The 21,391-nt window shown below is 43.7% G+C and overlaps 1 protein-coding gene across 5 annotated transcripts in view; it reads left to right on the top strand.

Moving 5' to 3' along the window:
* The first annotated feature begins 6,202 nt into the window (after positions 1-6,202).
* OSBPL9 (oxysterol binding protein like 9) overlaps positions 6,203-21,391 on the top strand; it is a 102,754-nt gene continuing 87,565 nt past the window's right edge. For 2 of the 5 annotated variants that reach the window (XM_084852509.1, XM_084852508.1), the window contains exon 1: positions 6,203-6,457. In XM_084852509.1, the coding sequence (XP_084708635.1) occupies positions 6,347-6,457 (111 nt within the window). In that variant the 5' untranslated portion in view covers positions 6,203-6,346. Of the gene's footprint in view, positions 6,458-8,587; positions 8,757-20,765; positions 21,075-21,391 lie in introns of those variants that run through there. The other 3 variants (XM_084852510.1, XM_084852506.1, XM_084852507.1) reach the window with 3 other exon arrangements.

The raw sequence follows: 21,391 nt of genomic DNA, 5'->3' as shown, positions 1-21,391 counted from the left end.
TACCTTGCATCTCCTCCTTTCCCTTGAGGTCTGTAATTTTTACATTATAAACCTGCAGTCATGGACCTATAATTTTTAATTACTGTGGTACAGTGCCTAGTAATGTTGGTGCTTCCTAAATAAAACAGTGATGACGATTTAGATGAAGTGACTTTTAACACTTACTTGTGTTGAACAATAAGCTACTGAATGAATTGTAAGGAACTCCTATGAGGATCAGAATGAGAAAATATAGATGGGGTAATTGGGAGAGTGAGAGCAAGGTCGTAACTGATTGGTTGGGAGACATGAAAATGTAAAATGATCTGTAAGGAGGATGTAGAAAAAGCCAAAACAGTAATTGTATTCATATATATATATATATATATATATATATGTTATTTCCCAATACAGTCATTCAAACTGATTACAACAGTAAGAGTGCAATCCTATGTATGTTTAGACAGAAAAAAGTCCTATAATTCCCAGCATTCCCCAGCCAACATGGCTGGGGAATGTTGAGAGTTGTAGGACTTTTTTCTGTCTAAACATGCATAAGACAGCATCCTAAGTGTATTCTAATGGAAAACGACATCCAACACAGAGACAGATCTAGGAGTGAGTTCTGTCTATTCATATTATAAAGCAGAATAGTGTTTTATTACATCCTACTCTATCCCAAAGGCTTAGGACAGGTAATGTTTTAAATGGAAGAAATTCTAATTGTATAAAATATGTATGTACCTCATGTAATACAGCTCCCTGTTACCTTAACCACAGCAGTAGGAACATCTGCTTCTGGGTTGAGTTACGGCTGTTTAGGGCGCAATCCTATAGAGATAGTTGGCAGCCTCCAACGTTGGAGGCTGCCGAGTATCTAATGCAAGGTGGTCAAAGCATGGAGGTGATCCCCACCACCTTGCTTTAGCCACCCTGCATTTTCACTAGATGGGCAATTTTGCCTGTCTAGCTGAGGCACCTCTGAGCAGGAGGGAAGGAGGCTGGGGTGAGCAGAGGAAGTTGCGTAACGCAGCTTCCCTGGTCTCCTCCCCTGCCTTTCCCTGGGATTGCCCCCTTTTCCCCATCTCCAAGCACTTTATTATTATTACCCTGTGCTGGTGATGGCAGTAAAGATGCATTTTTTTCTCCACCACCATTGTGCCCTCACAATGTCATTCAGCATAGCTTTTCTGAGTGGTTTGGGTCTTCTAAAATTTGAACCAGTAGGAGATAATTGTGAAACCACCGTTGGCATGTTATGACATGTTCTTAAGATAGTTTGAGACAAAATTGTTCCAATTTGGACCCTACAATTAATGCACATCAATTAACTGATGCATCCAGGGCACTGTCAACTCTGACTTTGTTGGATAATTTTCTGTTTTTAGGCCTTAAGATGCAGACATGATACTTCGACAAATCCAGCCAACCATGTGTATGCTTGACCCTTCTGGATCATTATATCTAGCAGGGAAGAGATGGCTGACTGCGTTCAAGAGGTGGTAAATTCCTCATTAAGAGAGGGTGCAGTCCCAGCTGCCTTAAAGGATGTGGTAACATGACTGGTCCAGAATTTTTTTTTTGTTGGACCCAAAAGATCTTATAGGATGGTGGCTAATGTCCCTGTCTTGGGCAAGGTGCTTGACTGAGTGTTAGCCATCCTATTTCATACATTCTTAGATGAAACACATATTCTAGATACATCTCAATAGGGGGGTATGCCTGGTTTTGGCTTGGTTGCCCTGTGGGATTACCTTTGCTGGGAGAGAGATGGGGTGGGGAGTATGTTGGTTCTCCTGGATCTCTCAGCAGCTTTTGATACTATCCACTGAGGTATCCTTCTGAACAGACTGGCTAAGTTGGGTGTGGGCAGCACTACTCTTTTGTGACTCCTCTCACACCTGGATGGCTGCTTCCAAAAGGTAGTGCTGGACGATTTCTGCTTGACTCCATGGCACTCAAGGGTTCTCTCTTATCCTGCATGTGGTTTCACATCTACATGAAACTGCTGAGCGAAGTCATCCAGGGATTTGGAGTGTGACGTCATTAGTATTTGGATGGTACTCTCTATGGTACTCTATTTCTCTTTTTCGTCAAATCCAAATGAGGCTGTGGAGGTACTAAGCAGTGTCTGGCCATGGTAATGGACTGGATGAAGGCCAATATACTGAAGCTCAGTACAGAAAAGACAGGGGTACTGTTAGTGGGTGGTTTGTCTGTCCTGGTTAATGGTGTTCAACCTGTTCTGGAAGGTTGGCACTCCCTCTAAAGGAGCAGGTTCATAGTTTGGGGAATGCTCATTGAGCCATCTTTGCCACTAGAGTCACAAATGGCTTCTGAGGCTTAAGAACTGCCTTCACCCATATGAATCTGCCTGAGTCTTATGAACAGCACTGGAGGCCTGGTTCTCTGGCCCATGTTTAGTAACAATTTGATTGATAGGTACCAGGGACAGGGCCTTTTTGGTGGTGGCAAGACAGTTATGGAATTCTTTCCCTGGGGATATTGGATACACTGACCAGGTTTGCACATAAGAGTGGCAAATCATGGGTAAATTAATCCATGATTTGCCACAGCACATGCTAGGCACGTGCTTTTAAAAATATTCAGCCCCTAACTGGGGCAATCAGGGCTATATGACATCCAAACCTGGACCCTATGGATTAATCATGGGTTAAACAACCCACAGTTAACTTACAATTAATAGGTAGGTTAGCTGTGGGTTGTTTAACCCATGATTAACCTATAGCATCCAGGTTTGGATGTCACATAGCAACCCCCAATCCAGGGCTGAATATTCAAAAAGGTGTCAGAACACACTTGGCACATACCAGGTGTTAATTTGCCACTGTTATGTGTGAACAGCCCCTCTCCCTCTGATCTTAAATGGATACTGACATTTTTTTTTAATTCTGTAAGCCTTCTTAATAAAGATAGAACAGTAGAAATGTCTTTGGCTGCTTGATTAATTCCTGTATTGCTCGTGGGCAGATGTAGGTAACATTATAACAAGATTATTTTTAAAACAGGAAATACCAATTCCAGAGTGGTGATAGGGATTGGATAAGTCAGGGGTGGGCAACTTGTAGCCCTCCAGATGTTGTTAGACTGCAACTTCCATCAGCCCTAGCCAGCATAACCCTGGAATAAGTGGTGGTGTTTAACCCTTCCAGTGTTTTCTCTTTCCTCACTCCAAATCACATCCTGCCCGGTTCCTTTCCCATTGTGGAGCTCCAAATGCAGGCTAGCTCATTACAATTCAGTATATTGGAATACCTCACCTTGTTTTCAGAAATAAATATACTGTATTAATCTCGGCCAAATAGCTCCGTCCAAAGTGAAATGTTACCATTTCGAGGCTGGATTCCATTTGAAGTCAAAGTAAGTGTTTGGCAGCATTCTGTGGGTGGAAACATTAAAAGGATAAGGCAAAGTTATGTGTGTTCAAAATTTGATTACACTGTCAGTGCTGCTATCTCCTCATAGTTTCAACCAGTTACTGGTGTGCAGAAATCCACTCAATCTACAAGAGCAGAAAGTATGAAACTGAACAAATTATTAGAGTGCACACAAACTTAAAAATTTCATGAAAAATCACCTTCTACCATATAGTTTGAAAAAATAATGCAACCAAATACACTTTCAGAGAACCTTATGACTTGTAGCTGTTTACTGTATCTCTCAAACTTTTATAAATAAAAAATAATTCCTGTCCTCCTTAGATATGCAGCCCAACCCTATGCATGTTTACTCAGAAGAAAGTTACATGGCTTCAGTTTTGGCAAGGGGGAGCCCAACTTGGCCATCAGCCACAGAAGGAGCAGCTGCAAGGAGTTAGTGCCTCCCCTCCTTTCCAGAAAGAACACTCTGCTCCCACTCCTTGTTGCCCTGGGATTGCAGAGAAGGAAAACAGACTCTGACCTCTGCCTAGATCAGGGGCCTCTGGATGGCTACACCACTTGCCTCCCAGGAAGACTCCATAGCAACAGGGAGATCAACCTGGTCCCATCCACTGGCCAAAGAAGGATCTGCTGCTCCAGTGCTTGCTTTTCTCTTCCCTCCTCATTCCCTTTTGTATTGTGTCTGTCTTTTAATATCTGAACAGTGCTTAGAAAACATTAGGGGATTTCTATGTGTTTAATAGTAATAATTTCAGTGTGACTTGCTATGTTTATGATTGCAACCTTGCAGGAAGCAAGTTCCATTGAACATGTTTAGAATCTGGCTGCTTGGATTATGTAAAAGTAATGTTGGCTAGTGTGTGCATTAATTGTTACTTATTTCCCAGTGAACTTCCTCACAATATATGAATTAAACACAAATGGGAAAACATGCATTCTGACGCCATGCATGTTTACTCAGAATTAGATCTTAAATATTCTATGAACACATATGACCAAATGTCTGAAAAAATGAATATCAGGCAAAGATATATTCCCTAGACCAGGGGTTGGGAACCTCAGGTCCAGGGGCCAAATCTGGCCCTCCTGGAATTGCAATCAGGTTGAAATGGCTCTCTGAATGCTTAGTTACTGGCAGTAAGAGCTTTAAGCTAAAATATGCTGGTATTTTAAAAAATGTTTTTGCATTTTGGCCCCACCTCTTTTGCTTTTGGCCCTGCTCACCATTGCTTTCAGCACCCTTGAGAGCTTCTCTGAAATGGAGTTTGATCCTCCGGCTGAAAGTGATTCCCCACCTGTCCTAGAAACTTTGAAATTATCAACAGCAGTGCTGTCACATACTTCCACATGCCAAGAAGCACTACAAGCCTACTGCACTAACCATTCCTTTCCTGTATACTGAACAATGTTGCTCAAAACACACAGAACCCTACATGGCAAAGAACACACCCTGGCTCAGTTTTGTGCTTTTCAGTCAGGTTTGCAATTTCGGGTTGAGCACGTTCTTCGCCTTGACCCTGCTGCCCTGGTCAACTCCTCCCGCTCTAAACAGATTACTATTGAAACATAAGAGCAGCCAGGGCTTGTGGAGGAGGGCGGTTAGTGCTTTCCTGCCCCCACTGCACAAGCCCTGCCAGCTTTTTTGGTGAAAAACTGACCTCTGCCTCTTTCTTTGGCTCAAAGAGAGGGTGCTGTTGCACTCATGTCCTGCTTGTGGGTCTCCTGTCGAAAGCTGGGTGGCCACTGTACGAACAGAATGCTGGACTAGATGGACCCTTGGTCTGATCCAACATGGCTCTATGTTCTTAAAGCCTGCCTTCCCGTTTATTGCTGGAGTAGGCAACTTCTAGGTCAAAACATCTAGAAGTCTACAACTCCTATCATCCTTCACCACTGCCTATGCTGGCTAGGGCTGATGAGAATTGTAGGCCAAAATATCTGGAGGGCCACAAATTGCCCACCCATTTTATTCCCTTTTTCCTTCAGGAATGAAGAAAATAAATTCAGCCCAGTGTTGCTTGAGGCCTTTCGGGCTGCCAGGTAGTCCAACCATGCAAAAATTTCCATACAAGAGAAAAATCCTGCCTAGTGGCAGGTTTTTGGACACTGCAGGGCTGCGACAGCAAAAGCTCCTCTGCCAGCTTTCCCCTTTAACATCACTCTTCCTTGGCCCTGCCTGATGCTCTCTATGTTTACTTAGAAGGAAGCCCCACTGAGTTCAACAGACCTTACTCCGAAGCAGAGCTGTAGCGACAGGAAGGCGAATCAATGCAGTGCCTCCCAAAATGACATTTTTGCCCCTCAAAATTCCTAACATTTCAGTTATTGAAAGCCTCAGCCGTTAGAAATACGGCTCAGACACCCAAAGGCAAGGCGCGAGGCAAAGCGAATTGGCCATGCCAAGGAAACGCGAGCACGGGTAACGAATACAAAGAGACAAAAGATGTGAACCCTCTCGCTTCGCAAGTCAGAAGGGATTTCTAAATATACGCCCAGTGCCCTGAACACACAAGGAAGGAACGCCAAGGCGCGTACATTATACTGCAGCGTCCCAAGACGACGAGCGCCGGCGGAGATGCCTCTGGGCAAGCCAGAGCCAGCCTTCAGCGCGTCGCTACTCTTCCGAAGCATTCCCCAATTTCTCCCCCTGAGGGGGCCCGCGCGCGCCCCCTGCCGATTTCTCTAGGGCCCCTCCCTGCGTATGCAAGTCACGCCCCCTCTCTCCTTATCCCCTCCCTCTCGCTAGTCCCGCAGCTTGTTTTTTCCCCTCATCTTACCCTGCCGCGACAGCCGTATCGCTCCTCCTCGTCTCGCGCTGCTTCACTCAGGCGTCGTCCATTGACGGTGCTCGCCTGCCCGCGTGCGCGCGCGTTGTCTTGCTCCCCCCCCCCCCGATCCTCTCAACCCCCGCCCGCGCGACCAGCGTTCGCTCCAGCGGGCTGTTTGGCATCTTACCGGCTCCCAAGATGGCGTCCATCATGGAGGGCCCGCTGAGTAAATGGACCAACGTGATGAAAGGCTGGCAGTACCGCTGGTTCGTGCTCGACTACAACGCGGGGCTGCTCTCCTACTATACGGTGCGTACAGAGGGAGGGGCCGTGCTGGAACAAACGGAGAGCGGAGTGGGGGTGGGGAAGGAGCGGTCTGCCAGGCGGCCGCCCGCTTGTTGGGGGTAGGAGGTGGGGGTTTCTGAGAGAGGGCGTGTCATGGTCGCAGGGAAGCCAATAGAGATGGGGGAGATTCTGGTGGTGGCCAATAGGGAGGTAGCTTTGGGAGATTTATGTGGAGGGGTGTGGGAGAGCAACGCTTAACCTACGGCGACCAAACGGGGGGCGGGAGGTAAACGAGGGGCCTGGTTCTGGGGGTGGCCTAACGCCCTGGTTACTTTATGAAAGGGGGTAGGGTGAAGAGAGTTGGCGTAGCATAGATTGGACCTTGGGGGCGGGGATGGAGAGTGAAAACTGGTTTCTTTGGCATAGATTTTCTATATAGTAAAGATTGGCAGAACAAGGCTGGTGTAGGGTTGCATTTCAGGGTAGGCTCGAATCATTAGGATCGTTTTAGATTTAGAACTTCTTCCCGTCTGGGGTAGGAATAGATGATAAAAGGGGATGGTAGCAGTTCAGAACTTTTCTCCCCTGTCAAGCCTCTGTACACTAACTTGAGAATAAGCCCTGTTGACCTCTGCGGGGTTTGCGTCTAAATAAGCATGACAGGGTTGGGCGGTTGGGTTTGTTGTTGTGCCTCCCTACAGTGGTGACATTGAAATTTGTACAGCACAGGGTATTAATAAAAGCATAAGATTTGTTTGAAGGAATGAGACGCAAGATCCAGCTAAAACAGTGTTGTTGCATCTTAAGAAATTAATTGTTGCACAATTATGTCAAAATAAATGTGTAAGTTTTAAGGTACCACAAGACTCTTTGTTGTATTTGCTACAGCAGACTAATACAGCAAGGTAAAGATACAACTAGTAGAGCACTCTGTCTGCAGCAGTGGCCTGCTTACAAGCAGGGCATGATGAAGACAGCCATCTTCTATTGTTTACCCCTAGAGTCTAGTAATGCATATTCTGTGGTAAGTTAGCTACCCTCTATCTTTGATAGTTTGTTTAGAAAGGCATCATAAACAGTAGTATAGATATCCTAGGCTTTCTGCATAACAATTATGAATGTAAAGTGTTAGTTTTAATTATGTTATTGGTTAAGATTCAGTTAAATTGACTTTTGCTACTGTTGATAGTGAGAGGCTTGCCAGTTAGTAGTAGTGTTTTGTGCAAGAAAAATCTCTAATTAGCATTCAGCTTGTTTAATGCAAACTTATTTAATCCTTTTAACTCTGAATATTATAGAAAGGTGGGCAACTGTTCTCTTTATTCAGTGCTGGCCGTAGGCTGGAATTCTTTACATATTTACTTGGGAGTAAGTCTAATTAAACCCACTGGTATTTATTGCTCAGTGGCCATGCATAGGCTGTTAGGGTCTACAAGTATAGGCTCTTAGGGTGCAATCCTGTGCATGTTTAGACAGAAAAAAAGGCCTACAACTCCCAGCATTCCCCAGCCAGCATGGTTGTCTGGGGCATGCTGGAAGTTGTATGTCTTTTTCCTGTCTAAACATGAATAGGACTGCACCCTTAGTCTTTTACCATCCTCTAGCACTTATGTAGCTGTTTCATGTCCTGATTATGTAGCTCACTTCTGTATCTCTGCCACTTGCCCTATATCCTTTTGGGTGTGGAGTACCACTACTATACACATTATGCAAGGTGCAGATGCCCCATACATTTATAAATGGCCATAAAGATACCACTTGTAATTTCTATCACTTCTTAATAATCCCTATTATCCTGTTAGCTTTTTTTGATGGATGTAGTATGTTGAACTGCTATCTTGAAGGAATAATGCATACTAACAGCAAGGTCACTCTATTATATCTTGTTTACTTACTATATTTATAAACCACCTTTCAGACATAGTAGCACCTAAGGCGGTTTACAATAAGAAAAATCCAGTTCATAATTAAAACCAATTCAAGTCTAAAAATAACTCTTAAAAAAAAGGGGGCAAAACAGTCAAATAGAAGGAACAGCAGGAAAAAGTCCTGTAATTCCCATTATTCCCCAGCCAACCATGCTGGCTGGGAATTGTAGGGCTTTTTCTGTCTCAACATACATAGGATTTCACCCTTAATGTAGTTAATGAAGGCACAGTGGAAAAAAGGAAGTTGCCACTATCACTTCCTCTGAAAAGAGATTTGAGATTGTGTTTATCAAACTGTCAGTGGGAGAGAGTTCTAGCTACCAGAGGAAAAAACCCTGCTGCTTGTCTCATCTCTTCACTTTGTGGAGAATGGAGTTGGTTAGCAACATTTAAAGGTGTGACATATTATTATACTAGAGCTTGACCATGTGACAGTACATTATGTGGAGATACGATTGCTGCTGGGTGTTAATTTGTAGTTTGAATAGAGGTGTGTGTGTATTTAAGGCTTGGTTTTTAGAGTAGTCATGTGGGGTTACTTCTGAAGTATAGATTTCTGTACTGGGTGGGTGGGTAAGGTGAGACTGGTTGAGATAGGAATATCCAATCCTGATACTTTAAGGGCCTATAACTCCCAGCATGCCCCTGCCAGCCATGCTAGCTGAGGCATTCTGAGAGTTGTAGGACATTTTTTCTGTCCAAACATGCATAAGATTGTGCTGTAAGAGTAGTACTGCTAGTTCTTGGGGTAGAATTTTGAGGCTAAAGGAGATGGCCTACTCCTTGGGTTTATATTGGGAATTCATTATCCTGTTGAGGTGTGTATATTGGAAGCAGGGAATAGGCATTTCAGGGTAGCTTTTCAGGATAACATTAGAAACTTCTTAATCCTGCTATAACAAGAAGGCCTGTAGGGCTGCCTTAGATTCACTTTTCTTTGCAGTATTTACAAAGAAGCAGACCTACAAGATTCTCCCACAATATTATTGTATTTGGTTAACTGCAGAATGTATCCAAATTTCAGTGTGTTATTTACTTTTTTCTTTAATATGGGAAAAAACTTGATGTGGGGTGTAAAATATACCCCAAACCTATTAACTTTGCCATTGGAGTGTTTTATGTCCCCAAAACAGGCAACATACTGGGATCATTAAAATGTCCTATGGATTTTCCAAAGAAAACAGGTATAGGGAAGCAGGCTTAAGTACTCTGGGTGTCAGTAGGTTGGCACAAACCATGGGATTTCATTGGGGGTCATCTATCTCACAGACAGATTTTATGGGGTTAGAAAATACCTGACAAAACCCAGAAATGTTAGTAATAATAAATTTTACCTATATGTTTATGATGCTTTTCTAATATTTTGAGTTTATAACACCATAAACACATGTTTGTTGTGCCATTCTAGCACCCCAGGATACATTGGAAATTGACTTAGCATAGTAAAATGCCTCACAAACATGTTTGTGTATGGTTGCCACATGTATTACTGGCAGAGGCTCTCTGCCTTTAAGTGCATAAAAATAGATATACTGGTTCATATACTTGTTGTCCTATAATAAAGGCAAAGAGGCTCTGCTAGGAAGAGGTAGCAGTCCTTTTCTTAAGGTAGCATTAAGGACTATTTTGTGCTGGAGTGATGTGAGAGGTATGTGGTTCTCTAATATGTGCTGTTGTGGTTCTCTACTATGGATGCAGAGACCATGAGCATGGCTCCTTTTTAATCCAGGTTAGATGATTGTGTACTAGCAGTCTTGCTTCAGCCTCGTGAATTCTTCCAACAGGATATGTGTGTGCTGCTGTATAGTTTCTAATGCATCTTACATTGATTACATTTTATCAAATGTATAATATTGTAAGGAATGTAGTAGTACAGAGGCAGGCAGAAGATGAATCAGGATCTCCAGGTAAATCTCTGGGTTCCCAAAGCTTTCTGACTCACAATACTTTAACAAGAACAGTAAAATTGCAAGGGGAAAAAATACCTGCCATGGCTGGTCTTGTCCTAATTGCTTATCTCTCAGCCTCAGTGTACCTTACCTGTACAAAGAAGTACTAAGTGGTTGCATTTGACCAGGTCTTTGTTCAGTACTGGTTCCCAGTTTTAAGAGTGTTTTGTTAGAAGAATCTGTGATGCCACATGTAGACTTGAATATGTCCCAGTATATGGTTTATGGGGTGCAGTAGATAATTGACCCTTCCCTGTGAGCCACCATTTTGTGTCTGGCTCTGGTTGGTAGGCCTCAGCTTTCCAGTAAAAAACAAAACAGATCCTATAAGCCTGAAGCCTATCTAGCCCTGATGTAGTTGGTATGGAACAGTGCTTTCTAGGTACCTTTCTGAGTGCTTAAATCCAAGAGCATGGGCAGAGATTTGGATCTGAGTCTGTCAATGCTCTGCTCTTGTGCTAGTACAAATCTCCAGTAACTATCCCTTACAGTGCGATTCATTGCCTGAAAAATGAATCTGTGAAAGTACTTGCCTTGACGTTGGGCTTGTGAAGTTTAATATACTTGATAAAGTAATTTGCAGCCGAACATTTCAGAATATTATATTTATATGTGTTTTAATGCCATCTAAGCAAAGTCAATTTAAATGTTTGAGCTTGGCAATACGATGCAATATGATTGTTCTGTCATTGATAGGCTTGCATTATAGTTCTTAAGACCTATGACACTCCTGTGAGTTTTGAATAGAAGAGATCCCCCTCACGATACAAAAAGATTGTAAGAGTATGCTGTGTGTGTTCACTATATATTGGTTTCTAATGGAATCTTTATATCTTGATAAAAGTAGTTATCTGAATAGCCCATTTGTGTGTGAAGCAAAGCTTGGAAGACTGTCTGCATGTCTGAAAAAGCTCTCTGTCCCAAACCATGGTTCCCTCCTCTTGCTTTCTTAACTCCTCAAGAGGCTGTTTGTGTTCTTTTATGTTATTTGTCCATAAACATCAGGTTCTACAAAAAGCATAACATTTTCATCAACAAAATAACATCCAAGTACAATGGGTTAATATAAACTTGTTTGGCTTGCATAACTTTGGTTGCTGACATTGGTATTTAAGGGCAGAACTCAATCTATCTTAAGTCACTCCACAGTGTACGTTGAGAACACCGAGTTTTCACAGCTCTGAGTCTGCAGCTCATTGGGTACATTGCTTAATGAATAGACAACTCTGATGACTGAAAAAGTGAGAAAACCAATGCTTGAACTGGTCCTTGACTATCCTTCACTGCCTATCTCTTACAAAAAAATATCTTTGGAAACTAGAGGTATCATGAACTGTTTTGTCCCTAGGGAACTCAAATTTCACAAGAAGGTACAAATAATTTAATTGCATACAAGAAAGATGCATCAAGAGGAATCTAGGCCTTATCCTGTACATGTTGGTGTAGAGCAGCAGTTTTGTTAAACTACTAGAAAGAGTTGATTACAGAAGCTGCAAACAGCTGCCCTGCCAAAGTTTGGGCCTATAGTTAAAAGAAAACTGTTACTGGGGGGAAATAAGCAAAGTTTGCTGTATCAGAAATCTATGTTTTAGACACAAGTATTGAAAATTCTAGAGAACTTTATTGCTGGTTTTATGTACAGTTTCTGTTGCTGTGTTCTGACACTTTCAACAGTTGTAGCAATATGCTACTTTGCAACAAAGGAAAATAAGCATTCTTGCATAAACTTCCAGAATGAGGTCACTGCATTCCATTCTCATCTTTTTTGTTGGACTCTTCTTATGCTTGTAGTAATCTGCTATTTGTCAAGGTTTATTAAGAAGGTTCTTAGCTTGATTTACAAACAGACAAAACAATAAATGCATACCAGGAAATCAGTTGTTCACATTTCTGCTTTTTGTGCGTTGTTACTACTTTTGGTCCTCAGTAAATTGGGGGCTTGCATCGTGCACATAGGAAGGGGAGATAAACAATTGGGAAATCCCTTCCATAGCATAGTAGCATAAAAATGCTGAGTCCTGGGGGTAGATACGTAGCTTCCTGTTCACTTAGCCCTGAACCTTAGCAATCTAGTGCTATAGTGAAATAGCCATACAGTGCTTACTGGTGAGGCTTAAGGCTCAGTGAGTAGGAAGTTGCTCATCTAACCCTCAGTGTGAAGGGTATAGTGTGCAGGATTCCTATACCTCGCCTATTGAGGTGACAAAAGGTGTATCATGATGGGCATCTCTAGACCCTAATTTCACTCCTCTTTCCAGATTATTTTAAGTTATTCGTGAGTCTTCCCCCCTCAAAGTTTAGTAGCCTTAGAGGAATGATAATATTGAAGGAAGCTCTTACCCTACAGCCCTAATTAATCCATTCCCCCACTGCCACTACACACATTATTTAGCTTCAAAGTGACTTGAGCCCTTAAATGGACTTAAGAGTGGGATTAGGTAAATGGAAAGTATACATCCCCCAATCCTAATTTTCCTGCATCTGGAATTCTCCTTCCTTCAGAATACCATAAAATGCTATGGCCTCATTTACCCTTACCCTGTTTCCTTTTTTCTCCCTTCAATTGATATTCTCAACATTCCGTGTCCCCCAGAGGAGCTCAAGCTCCTCTGTTTTGCTTTAAAAAACATACAAATATTTTTCTGCATGTCTGGGGACAGCACCTCTTCCCATATCAGATTGACCATATATTAAGATCTTCTGCCAAGGCCCTTCTTCTGGCCCTTTATCCAAACTGTGTTATGTGCAAACAAAGGAGAGGTCGTTATTGGCAGTGGCACCCCAATGATGGGATTCCCCTCCTATAGAAGCTCACCTGGTACCCATGTTGCAATCTTTTTGATATCAGGCTAAAGCATTTTGTTCACCAGGTATTTTAACTTGTGTGTGTTTAATTATTAAGTGTTTGTCCATTTTATTGTATTTATGTTGTGATAATGATGTTGTGATAATTGATTGTATACAGCCCTGAAATTCTACATTGAATGAAGGGCAGTATGGTAAGTATGTAGATAAGTATGCTGAAACCACTGCCTTGTCTGAGAGAGGCCCCGCCTCGTTTTGGTGTCCAGCTAATAGGTATGGGGCTGCTAGTAGAAAGAGAAGGATAAATGCTTTTCAGCTATTCATTTCTGAATGCCTTCTTTTGTTGGCTACCTTTTCTTTCTACATAATGGTACTCAGTATATATTAAAACCCATTCTTCTATTAGTGTTTTGTTGAATAGTTTTATACACAAATAAAGGCCCATGCAGTTTCTAGAATGGGTTGCAGAGGTGTTTGTAAAGAGGACTCCAGTTCTTCCTCTTACTTTGCTTGCTTCATCCCCTTCCATACCACTCACTAGTTTCTCTATCCTAGCAACTATAGGCCAGAAAATGACTCTGGCTCTGCCCCTGCCCCTTGTTCAGCTTGTAGTTGTGGCCCTAATGGAAGACTGGAGCATGAGGAGATGGGAGACTCTTCGCCCATTTCCCCACCCTCTGATCTCAGCATATTTTGTGCAATGCAGGGTGTGCCGCACATCCGCCTAGAAACTGCTGACAAAGATAGGGAAATGCTGGTCATTATTGTAGATCACATGTGTTGTGGAGGGCTTGTAGGTTGTAAGAACACCCTTAGGAAGTGCACTTACTTTATTTTATACTCTTCCTTTTGGCCTAAGAAAAGTATGAGCCTGTGTTCTACATTCAGAGGTGCGTTGTACTTCCTCATGCAGGTTGTTGTTGTTCAGTAGTTCAGTTGTGCCCGACTCTTCGTGACCCCATGGGCCATAGCACGCCAGGCCTTCCTGTCCTGCACTCTCTTCCGGAGCGTGCTCAAGTCCATATTCATTGCATCAGTGATGCTATCTAGCCATCTCATCCTCTGCCGTCCCCTTCTCCTTTTGCCCTCAGTCTTTCCCAGCATTAGGGTCTTTTCCAGAGAGTTTTCTCTTCGCATTAGGTGGCCAAACTATTTGAGCTTCAGCTTCAGTATCTGTCCTTCCAATGAGCAGTCAGGGTTGATTTCCTTTAGGATTGACTGATTGGACCTCCTTGCAGTCCAGGGGACTCGTAAGAGTCTTCTCCAGCACCACAGTTCGAAAGCATCAATTCTTCGGCGCTCAGTCTTACTTATAGTCCAGCTCTCACAGCCATACATTACTACTGGGAAAACCATAGCTTTGATTAGACGGACCTTTGTCGGCAAGGTGATGTCTCTGCTTCTTACTATGCTGTCTAGGTTTGCCATAGCTTTTCTCCCAAGGAGCAAGCGTCTTTTAATTTCATGGCTACAGTCACCGTCTGCGGTGATCTTGGAGCCCAAGAAAATAAAATCTGTCACAGCTTCCATTTCTTCCCCTTCCATATGCCAGGAAGTGATGGGGCCAGATGCCATGATCTTCGTTTTTTTAATGTTGAGTTTCAAACCAGCTTTTGCACTCTCCTTTCACCCTCAACAAGAGGCTCTTTAGATCCTCTTCGCTTTCTGCCGTTAGGGTGGTATCATCTGTGTATCTGAGGTTGTTGATAATTCTCCCGGCAATCTTAATTCCGACCTGTGATTCATCCAACCCGGCGTTTCTCATGATGTACTCTGCATATAAGTTAAATAAGCAGGGCGACAATCTGCCACCTTGTTGTACTCCTTTCCCAATTTTGAACCAATCGGTTGTTCCATGTCCGGTTCTTACTGTTGCTTCTTCACCCTCGTACAGGTTTCTTAGGAGACAGGTAAGGTGGTCTGGTACCCCCATCTCTTTCAGAATTTGCCACAGTTTGTTGTGATCCACACAATCAAAGGCTTTAGCGTAGTCAATGAAGCAGAAATAGATGTTTTTCTGGAATTCTCTTGCTTTCTCCATGATCCAGCAAACGTTGGCGATTTGATCTCTAGTTCTTCTGCCTCTTCGAAACCCAGCTTGTACTTCCGGTAGTTCTCGGTTCACATGCTGCTGAAGCCTAGCTTGTAGGATTTTGAGCATAACCTTGCTGGCATGTGAAATGAGCGCAACTGTACGGTAGCTTGAACACTCTTTGGCGTTGCCCTTCTTTGGCATTGGAATGTAAACTGACCTTTTTCAGTCTTGTGGCCACTGTTGAGTGTTCCAAATTCGTTGGCATATTGAGTGCAGCACTTTAACAGCATCATCTTTTAGGATCTTGAATAGCTCAGCTGGAAGACTGTCATCTCCGCTAGCTTTGTTGTTACTAATGCTTCCTAAGGCCCACTTGACTTCACTCTCGAGGATGTCCAGCTCAAGTTCAGTGACCGCACTATCATGGCTATCAGGGACATTCAGATCTTTCCTGTATAGTTCTTCTGTGTATTCTTGCCACCTCTTCTTAATCTCATCTGCTTCTGTTAGGTCCCTGCCTTCTTTGTCCTTTATCATGCCCGTGTTTGCACAAAACGTTCCCTTGAGATCTCCGATTTTCTTGAAGAGATCTCTAGTCTTTCCCATTCTGTTGTTTTCTTCGATTTCTTTGCATTGTTCATTTAAAAAGGCCTTCTTTTTAAGGCGCTGTTTGTCAAATTAACCATTCGGGCATGGCTTGTTGCATCATCCAAACCCAGGCAGCGTTTATTTATTTACAGTATTTTTATATTGCTCCATATCCAAAACAGATTTTGGAGTGGTGAACACAAAAAATAAAATAGTAAAAGAATAACAAGATAAAAAAGCCACCTTAAAACCATGCTTTTCTAAGGCCATGAGTTATTTGAGGGTTGTTTCCCTGTCAAATAAGCATGCTGCCCAGTTGTGGATGACACAATAAGCCATGCCCATGTGTATTCTTAGGCAGAGGGCACCTGGCACATGGTCTGGCTTAAACAAGTCACTGTGGCTTGTTTAGGCCACAGTGGCTTCTTTAGGCCACGGTGATCATGCAAACTGTGTGTGTTTAACCTTGCCCACTCAATGGCATTCCCAGTCATAATTCTGGGGGCAATTTTGATTGAGAGAACTACATGAAGGAAGGCATCCCATGCCCTCCGTTCTAATCAGATGGTAAGTAATGTACAGTTTGGCCCTGAGAATAAAACCTGATAAAATTTGCATAGATCGTCTGCTCTGCCTGTTGTTTTTGAACACAGAGCATGATGGACTGTTGGAAAGTTTTATGTTGGGTAGTTTTATAAAGTGGAAGTTTTATGTAAAACACAACCCAAAATGTCGTATTTGAATACCTGCTCACAGCCACAGCCTTCACTGAGTAACCCTCAAATAAGCTGCTTATGCGTTCCAGCTCATGCATGCACATAGGTTAAGTTCCTGTCTGCTCTCCCTCCCCTCCTTAGGGCTCTGCAGGAGAGGAGAGTGTCTCTGGCAGTTCCTGCTTTCTCAGTTGTAGCTTAGGAGATGGCTGGTTGGAATTCTCCAGTGAACTCTTCGAGGATCTGATTTCCAGGTCTTGAAGGATGTACATGAAAAGAGCAAGTAAATTCCCTGAATGGCCTGTATTAGGGATATTAAGCATGCTGTTATATATTATTTTTGACGTTTCTCTTGACTCCAACATAGCTTTTAAAAATAATATCTGGAGCTGTGAGAGCTAAAGATATTGTCACTGCTTTGTAACCTGTGTAGGAAGATACTTTCAAATAATGCTTTGATCATTTGGTGATTCCTGGCAAACATTGTGGGAGTCTATTTGATTTTCCATGCTCTGGCACCAAGCTGGGATCTAACCTATATGTTAAGTTTCTTCCCATGTTGAAATGGAATCAAAACTCTTCTGTATTGGTTCAAAACATCTGGCCATTAGGTCTTCTGTACAGGAGGATGTGGCATTTTCTTGCTTGGGGAGCAATGGGGGAATAGCTGTTTCAGATCTAGCTTATCAGATGTTGTGAGGTGGGTTTGAATTTGCTGAGTCAAACAATGAAAAAATAAATGTATGTTGGCCTGACAATACAGTATTTTCTATCTCCAGGTAATTTAACATGCTGCTGTTTCTATTCCTCTATTAACTGCCTGGCTTTGTGTTGTATTCTGTTTTCCTTAAACAATCTTTTCTTGAAGTTTACTCATTTTGTTCTGCATAATGCTTAACATTTCACCTGCTGGTGAGGTTTAGCTGTTTAGTATTATCATACTTGGATATATATGCTTCATAATGTTGTTTATTTGGTCAGTCGCTTCCAACTCTTTGTGACTTCATGGACCAGCCCACACCAGAGCTTCCTGTCGGCCGTCGCCACTCCCAGCTCCCCCAAGTTCGAGTCAGTCACCTCCAGAATATCATCCATCCATCTTGCCCTTGGTCGGCCCCTCTTTTGCTTTTCCCTAGCATCAGCGTCTTCTCCAGGGTCTGTCTTCTCGTTATGTGGCCAAAGTACTTCAGTTTTGCCTTTAATATCATTCCCTCAAGTGAGCAGTCTGGCTTTCTTTCCTGGAGTATGGACTGGTTTGATCTTCTTGCAGTCCAAGGCACTCCCAGAATTTTCCTCCACACCACAGTTCAAAAACATCTTTCTTTCTTCGCTCAGCCTTCCTTATGGTCCAGCTCTCGCAGCCATAGGTTACTACGGGGAATACCATTGCTTTAACTGCCTTCATAATTAGGCAGTCATAAAACTTGAAAGAAAATCATAAATAGACTTGAATTAAGGTTTAGGTTCTGTGTGTGTGTGTGTGTGTGTGTGTGTATGTGTGAGTGTTAGTTAACTGGGCATCTCCACCTGTCCAGTTCTAAATAAGAGGTAGAATGGTGGCAATTACCTTGGATTAAGCACAACCATAAAAAGTAGCTCATTCTCTCAAATGTTAAGTTGCCATAGCCTGGATTTTGGTATGAGAGATGTATTGGTTCAAATACATCAGCGGTTTTGGTCTGTGTCAGGATCTGTCTTGGATCAGCTTAATTATCCCAGTACAGTATTTTTAATTGGATCTTTTGCATTTATAGGAGAGACTAATTATTATTACTATTATATTTAGTTATATCCCGCCTTTTCCCCAATACTGGGACTCACTTTGTGAGAGAGGATGCTCAGGAGCGATTGTGTCCACGGCCCTGGTCATTTCTCCATTCCAGAGATCGGCCAGGGCTTCGACAGAATTGCCTGCCGAGGCAACAGGAAAATCCCCAAGAGTCATCAGGAAACCGTTCGGATCCATCAGCCTCCTGGGGTGGACCATCTTAATTGGCTCTCCACCCCTGCAGAGGTTCCGAGTGCCAGCAAGTCTAAACCCCACCAGGTAGTGATCTGTGCATGACAACGGAACTATAGAGAGTTCCTCCAGTCTCAGATCGTTATCACCCCACCCAACACAGAAAACGAGGTCCAGAGTGTGCCCAACAGCATAGGTGGGGCCAGATACCTTCTGGGACAGACCCATGGTTGTCAAGGCGGACATGAAGTCCTGAGCCACTCCCGGCAGGGCAGCCTCAGCATGGATGTTGAAATCCCCCAGCACAACAAGCTGAGGGATCTCCAACAGCAACCCCGAGACTACCCCGGCTAGCTCAGGAAGGGAGACAGTTGAGCAGCGGGGTGGACGGTACACCAACAGAATCCCTATTCTGTCCTGGCCACCCACCTTCAAATACACACACTTGAGCCCAGCAGACTGCGGGATAGGGCACCTGGTAAGGGGGATCGAATCATGATAGACCACTGCCACTCCACCTCCCTGCCCCCCAGGTCTTGCCTGCTGCTGGACAGAGAACCCTGGAGGGCAGAGCTGAGAGAAATTAACCCCCCCAGCTTCATCCAGCCAGGTCTCTGTAATACAGGCCAGGTCAGTGTGCTCATCCGGGATCAAGTCCTGGATAGCAGTTGTTTTACCATTCACTGACCTGGCATTCAGCAGCAGCAGTTTCAACCCAGGGGGTCTGTTGCCAGGGCCATCCAGGTTATTTGAATTGGGGAACAGTTTAGGGACGGTCAGCACCCTACTGTTACACACTCTGCCTTTAGAGTGTGACTGTCTCCCCGCTCCCTGTAGTCCCTGACTATCTCCCTCTGCCCTGTAGAACCGTACCGGCTGTTCCCTGGCTCCCAACACCTCCCCCTTCATTGGAAAACACATATGTAATGCAGGCAGTCCAGCAGGCCACACTGCGGCAAACGGTCTGTCAGGGTGGACACTGAGCCCATAGAATCCCAGAGTAGTTCTGATTCTGAGGAAGAGGAGTCGCTCCTGGGAGAGGAGTGCGCTCCTCTTTCCCAGGGCCAACAGCTGACGGAGATTCCTCCCACCAGCATTCCTAGCTTAGATAGCAGTCCTGGGAGTGACAGAGCGCGGGAAGCAGACTTGATGGATGCGCAATGCCGACGCAGAGAGTGGCGCCAAATGGAGGGCGCAGAAAGGAAGCATATTGCCCGGTTGGCGCGCAAACAACGGCTGCGCCCAGAGGATCCAAGGGAAAAGGGGAGGGACTCTCCCTAGTCCTTAAGTTCAGGGGTCTGCCAGTAATTCCCTTTCAAACGGGGACCAACTGTTCCAACTTAGGGTGTAGGTACTCTGCTGCTCATATCTAGTTGCTAACGGTAGAGTTGTTAAGTTGTAAAAGAGGAATAAAGCTTTGAAAAGGATCCATTTGTCTGTGTCTGGACTTGGCTACTGGATTAGACTGAGAGAGGCCTCCAAGGAGCCCTTGACACAGTCCCCTTCCCTCCTTTCAAGCAGGGGGACAAGCCCTTGCCCTCGTGCTCCTCCAAAGGGGTGACCCCGTTTGGTGTTGCTCTGGCGGCAACACCTGCCAGTGGTGGTCCCGCCCCCACTGGGCCTGGGTTTTATGCCCTAGCTCCCACAGGTGTTGCAGCTGGGAGTAGGGTGGTGCTTGGCTGGACCTGGGTTTCTTCTTTTTTTTTATTGATTGTTTTAAAAAATGGAATAATACAGAATAACAATGTAGGGTCCTATCCAGATCATTTGAAGGGAATGGGAAGAAGCATAGAAGAATTTTGGCTTCCTTGGTTGTGATAGGTCTATAAACAGTATAAGTTCAGGTTTTCGCAGAGTATGAGTTGTCACTTTATTGTGATAACAGTAAGGGAAAGCAGGGTGAAAGGTTGTGATTTCCTCACTGCTGCAGGCCCTGTTACCTAAAGTGAAGACAAGGGCTGAAGAGAGGGAAATGGCACTGGGTATGCAAGGCCTGGGTGATATGTGTGAGATTGTTGGGTTTTGGACATTGAGCTAGTTATGCTGAAGATCTGCAGCACAATTCTACGCATGTCTTCTCAGACGTAAGTCCCACTGAATTCAGTGGGGCTTACTCTTAGGTAAGTGGGAGTAAGCCCTAGTAGAGATTGTACCCTAGAAAGTTTAGATGTGGGAGATGTGATCTGAAAGACTTTGAGAATAACTAGAGAATAACAACCTGTAAGAGTTATTTAGGATGTGCTTGCAATGTATGTGAGCAAATAGTTCATGAATCAGCTTACATACTCCTTACTTTCCCCATCCTTGCATCAGTCTCAGGGTTGTTTGCTTTTTAAAAGGGTGGTATGTGGCTTAATTTTTAGTGAGGTTTAAATATAAAGTATGTGCATATATTAGTGCTTCATTGGTGTTATAAATTCTCTATTTTCTATTTTGCAGGGGAGTCTTGCATGATCAGGAAAGGGCTAGAATTAGATATAATTAATGGAACTGCTGCTGTTGCTTTGAGCACCCACATGAGGGAGCCAACATATGAGATTTTTCTGATTTCTTGGTTTGGCAATTTTAAGCCCAGTGTTCTGTTTATGTGTCTTCTACTCATGTCAGTGCAGCAAAGTGACGGAGGGCTGTGGATTAGAAGTTCTAAGTTGATTTCTATTGAGGTAATTAATCTTTGTCTAGACTTTCCAGTGAGTTAAAATTAAGCAAATGTAACTGTTTCTGTAGTTCTCCTGATGTTTTATCTTTCTCATCTTTATCCCTAAAACCCCATCTCAATCAGGGGTCCATAATTGTTGCCTTGATAGCCAAGCCAAAAGATAGTTGTTGCCAGGACCCTGCTCCTCCATTGGTGGTTGACTTCATGTCTCCTCATGAGATCAGGGACAATCTCCTACTCCCCTCCTCAGCAATGAGTCTGGATTTTGAAAGGATGGCAGGGGCCCTTTTATGTTTGGCTTGGCACTGCCAAGTGCTCTGA

This window comes from Heloderma suspectum, chromosome 4, assembly GCF_057233095.1.
Source record: "Heloderma suspectum isolate Gila_16-S chromosome 4, 16-S_ref, whole genome shotgun sequence".
In the NCBI taxonomy this organism is placed as follows: Eukaryota; Metazoa; Chordata; class Lepidosauria; order Squamata; family Helodermatidae; genus Heloderma; species Heloderma suspectum.
This window is presented reverse-complemented; position numbering and strand designations above follow the sequence as displayed.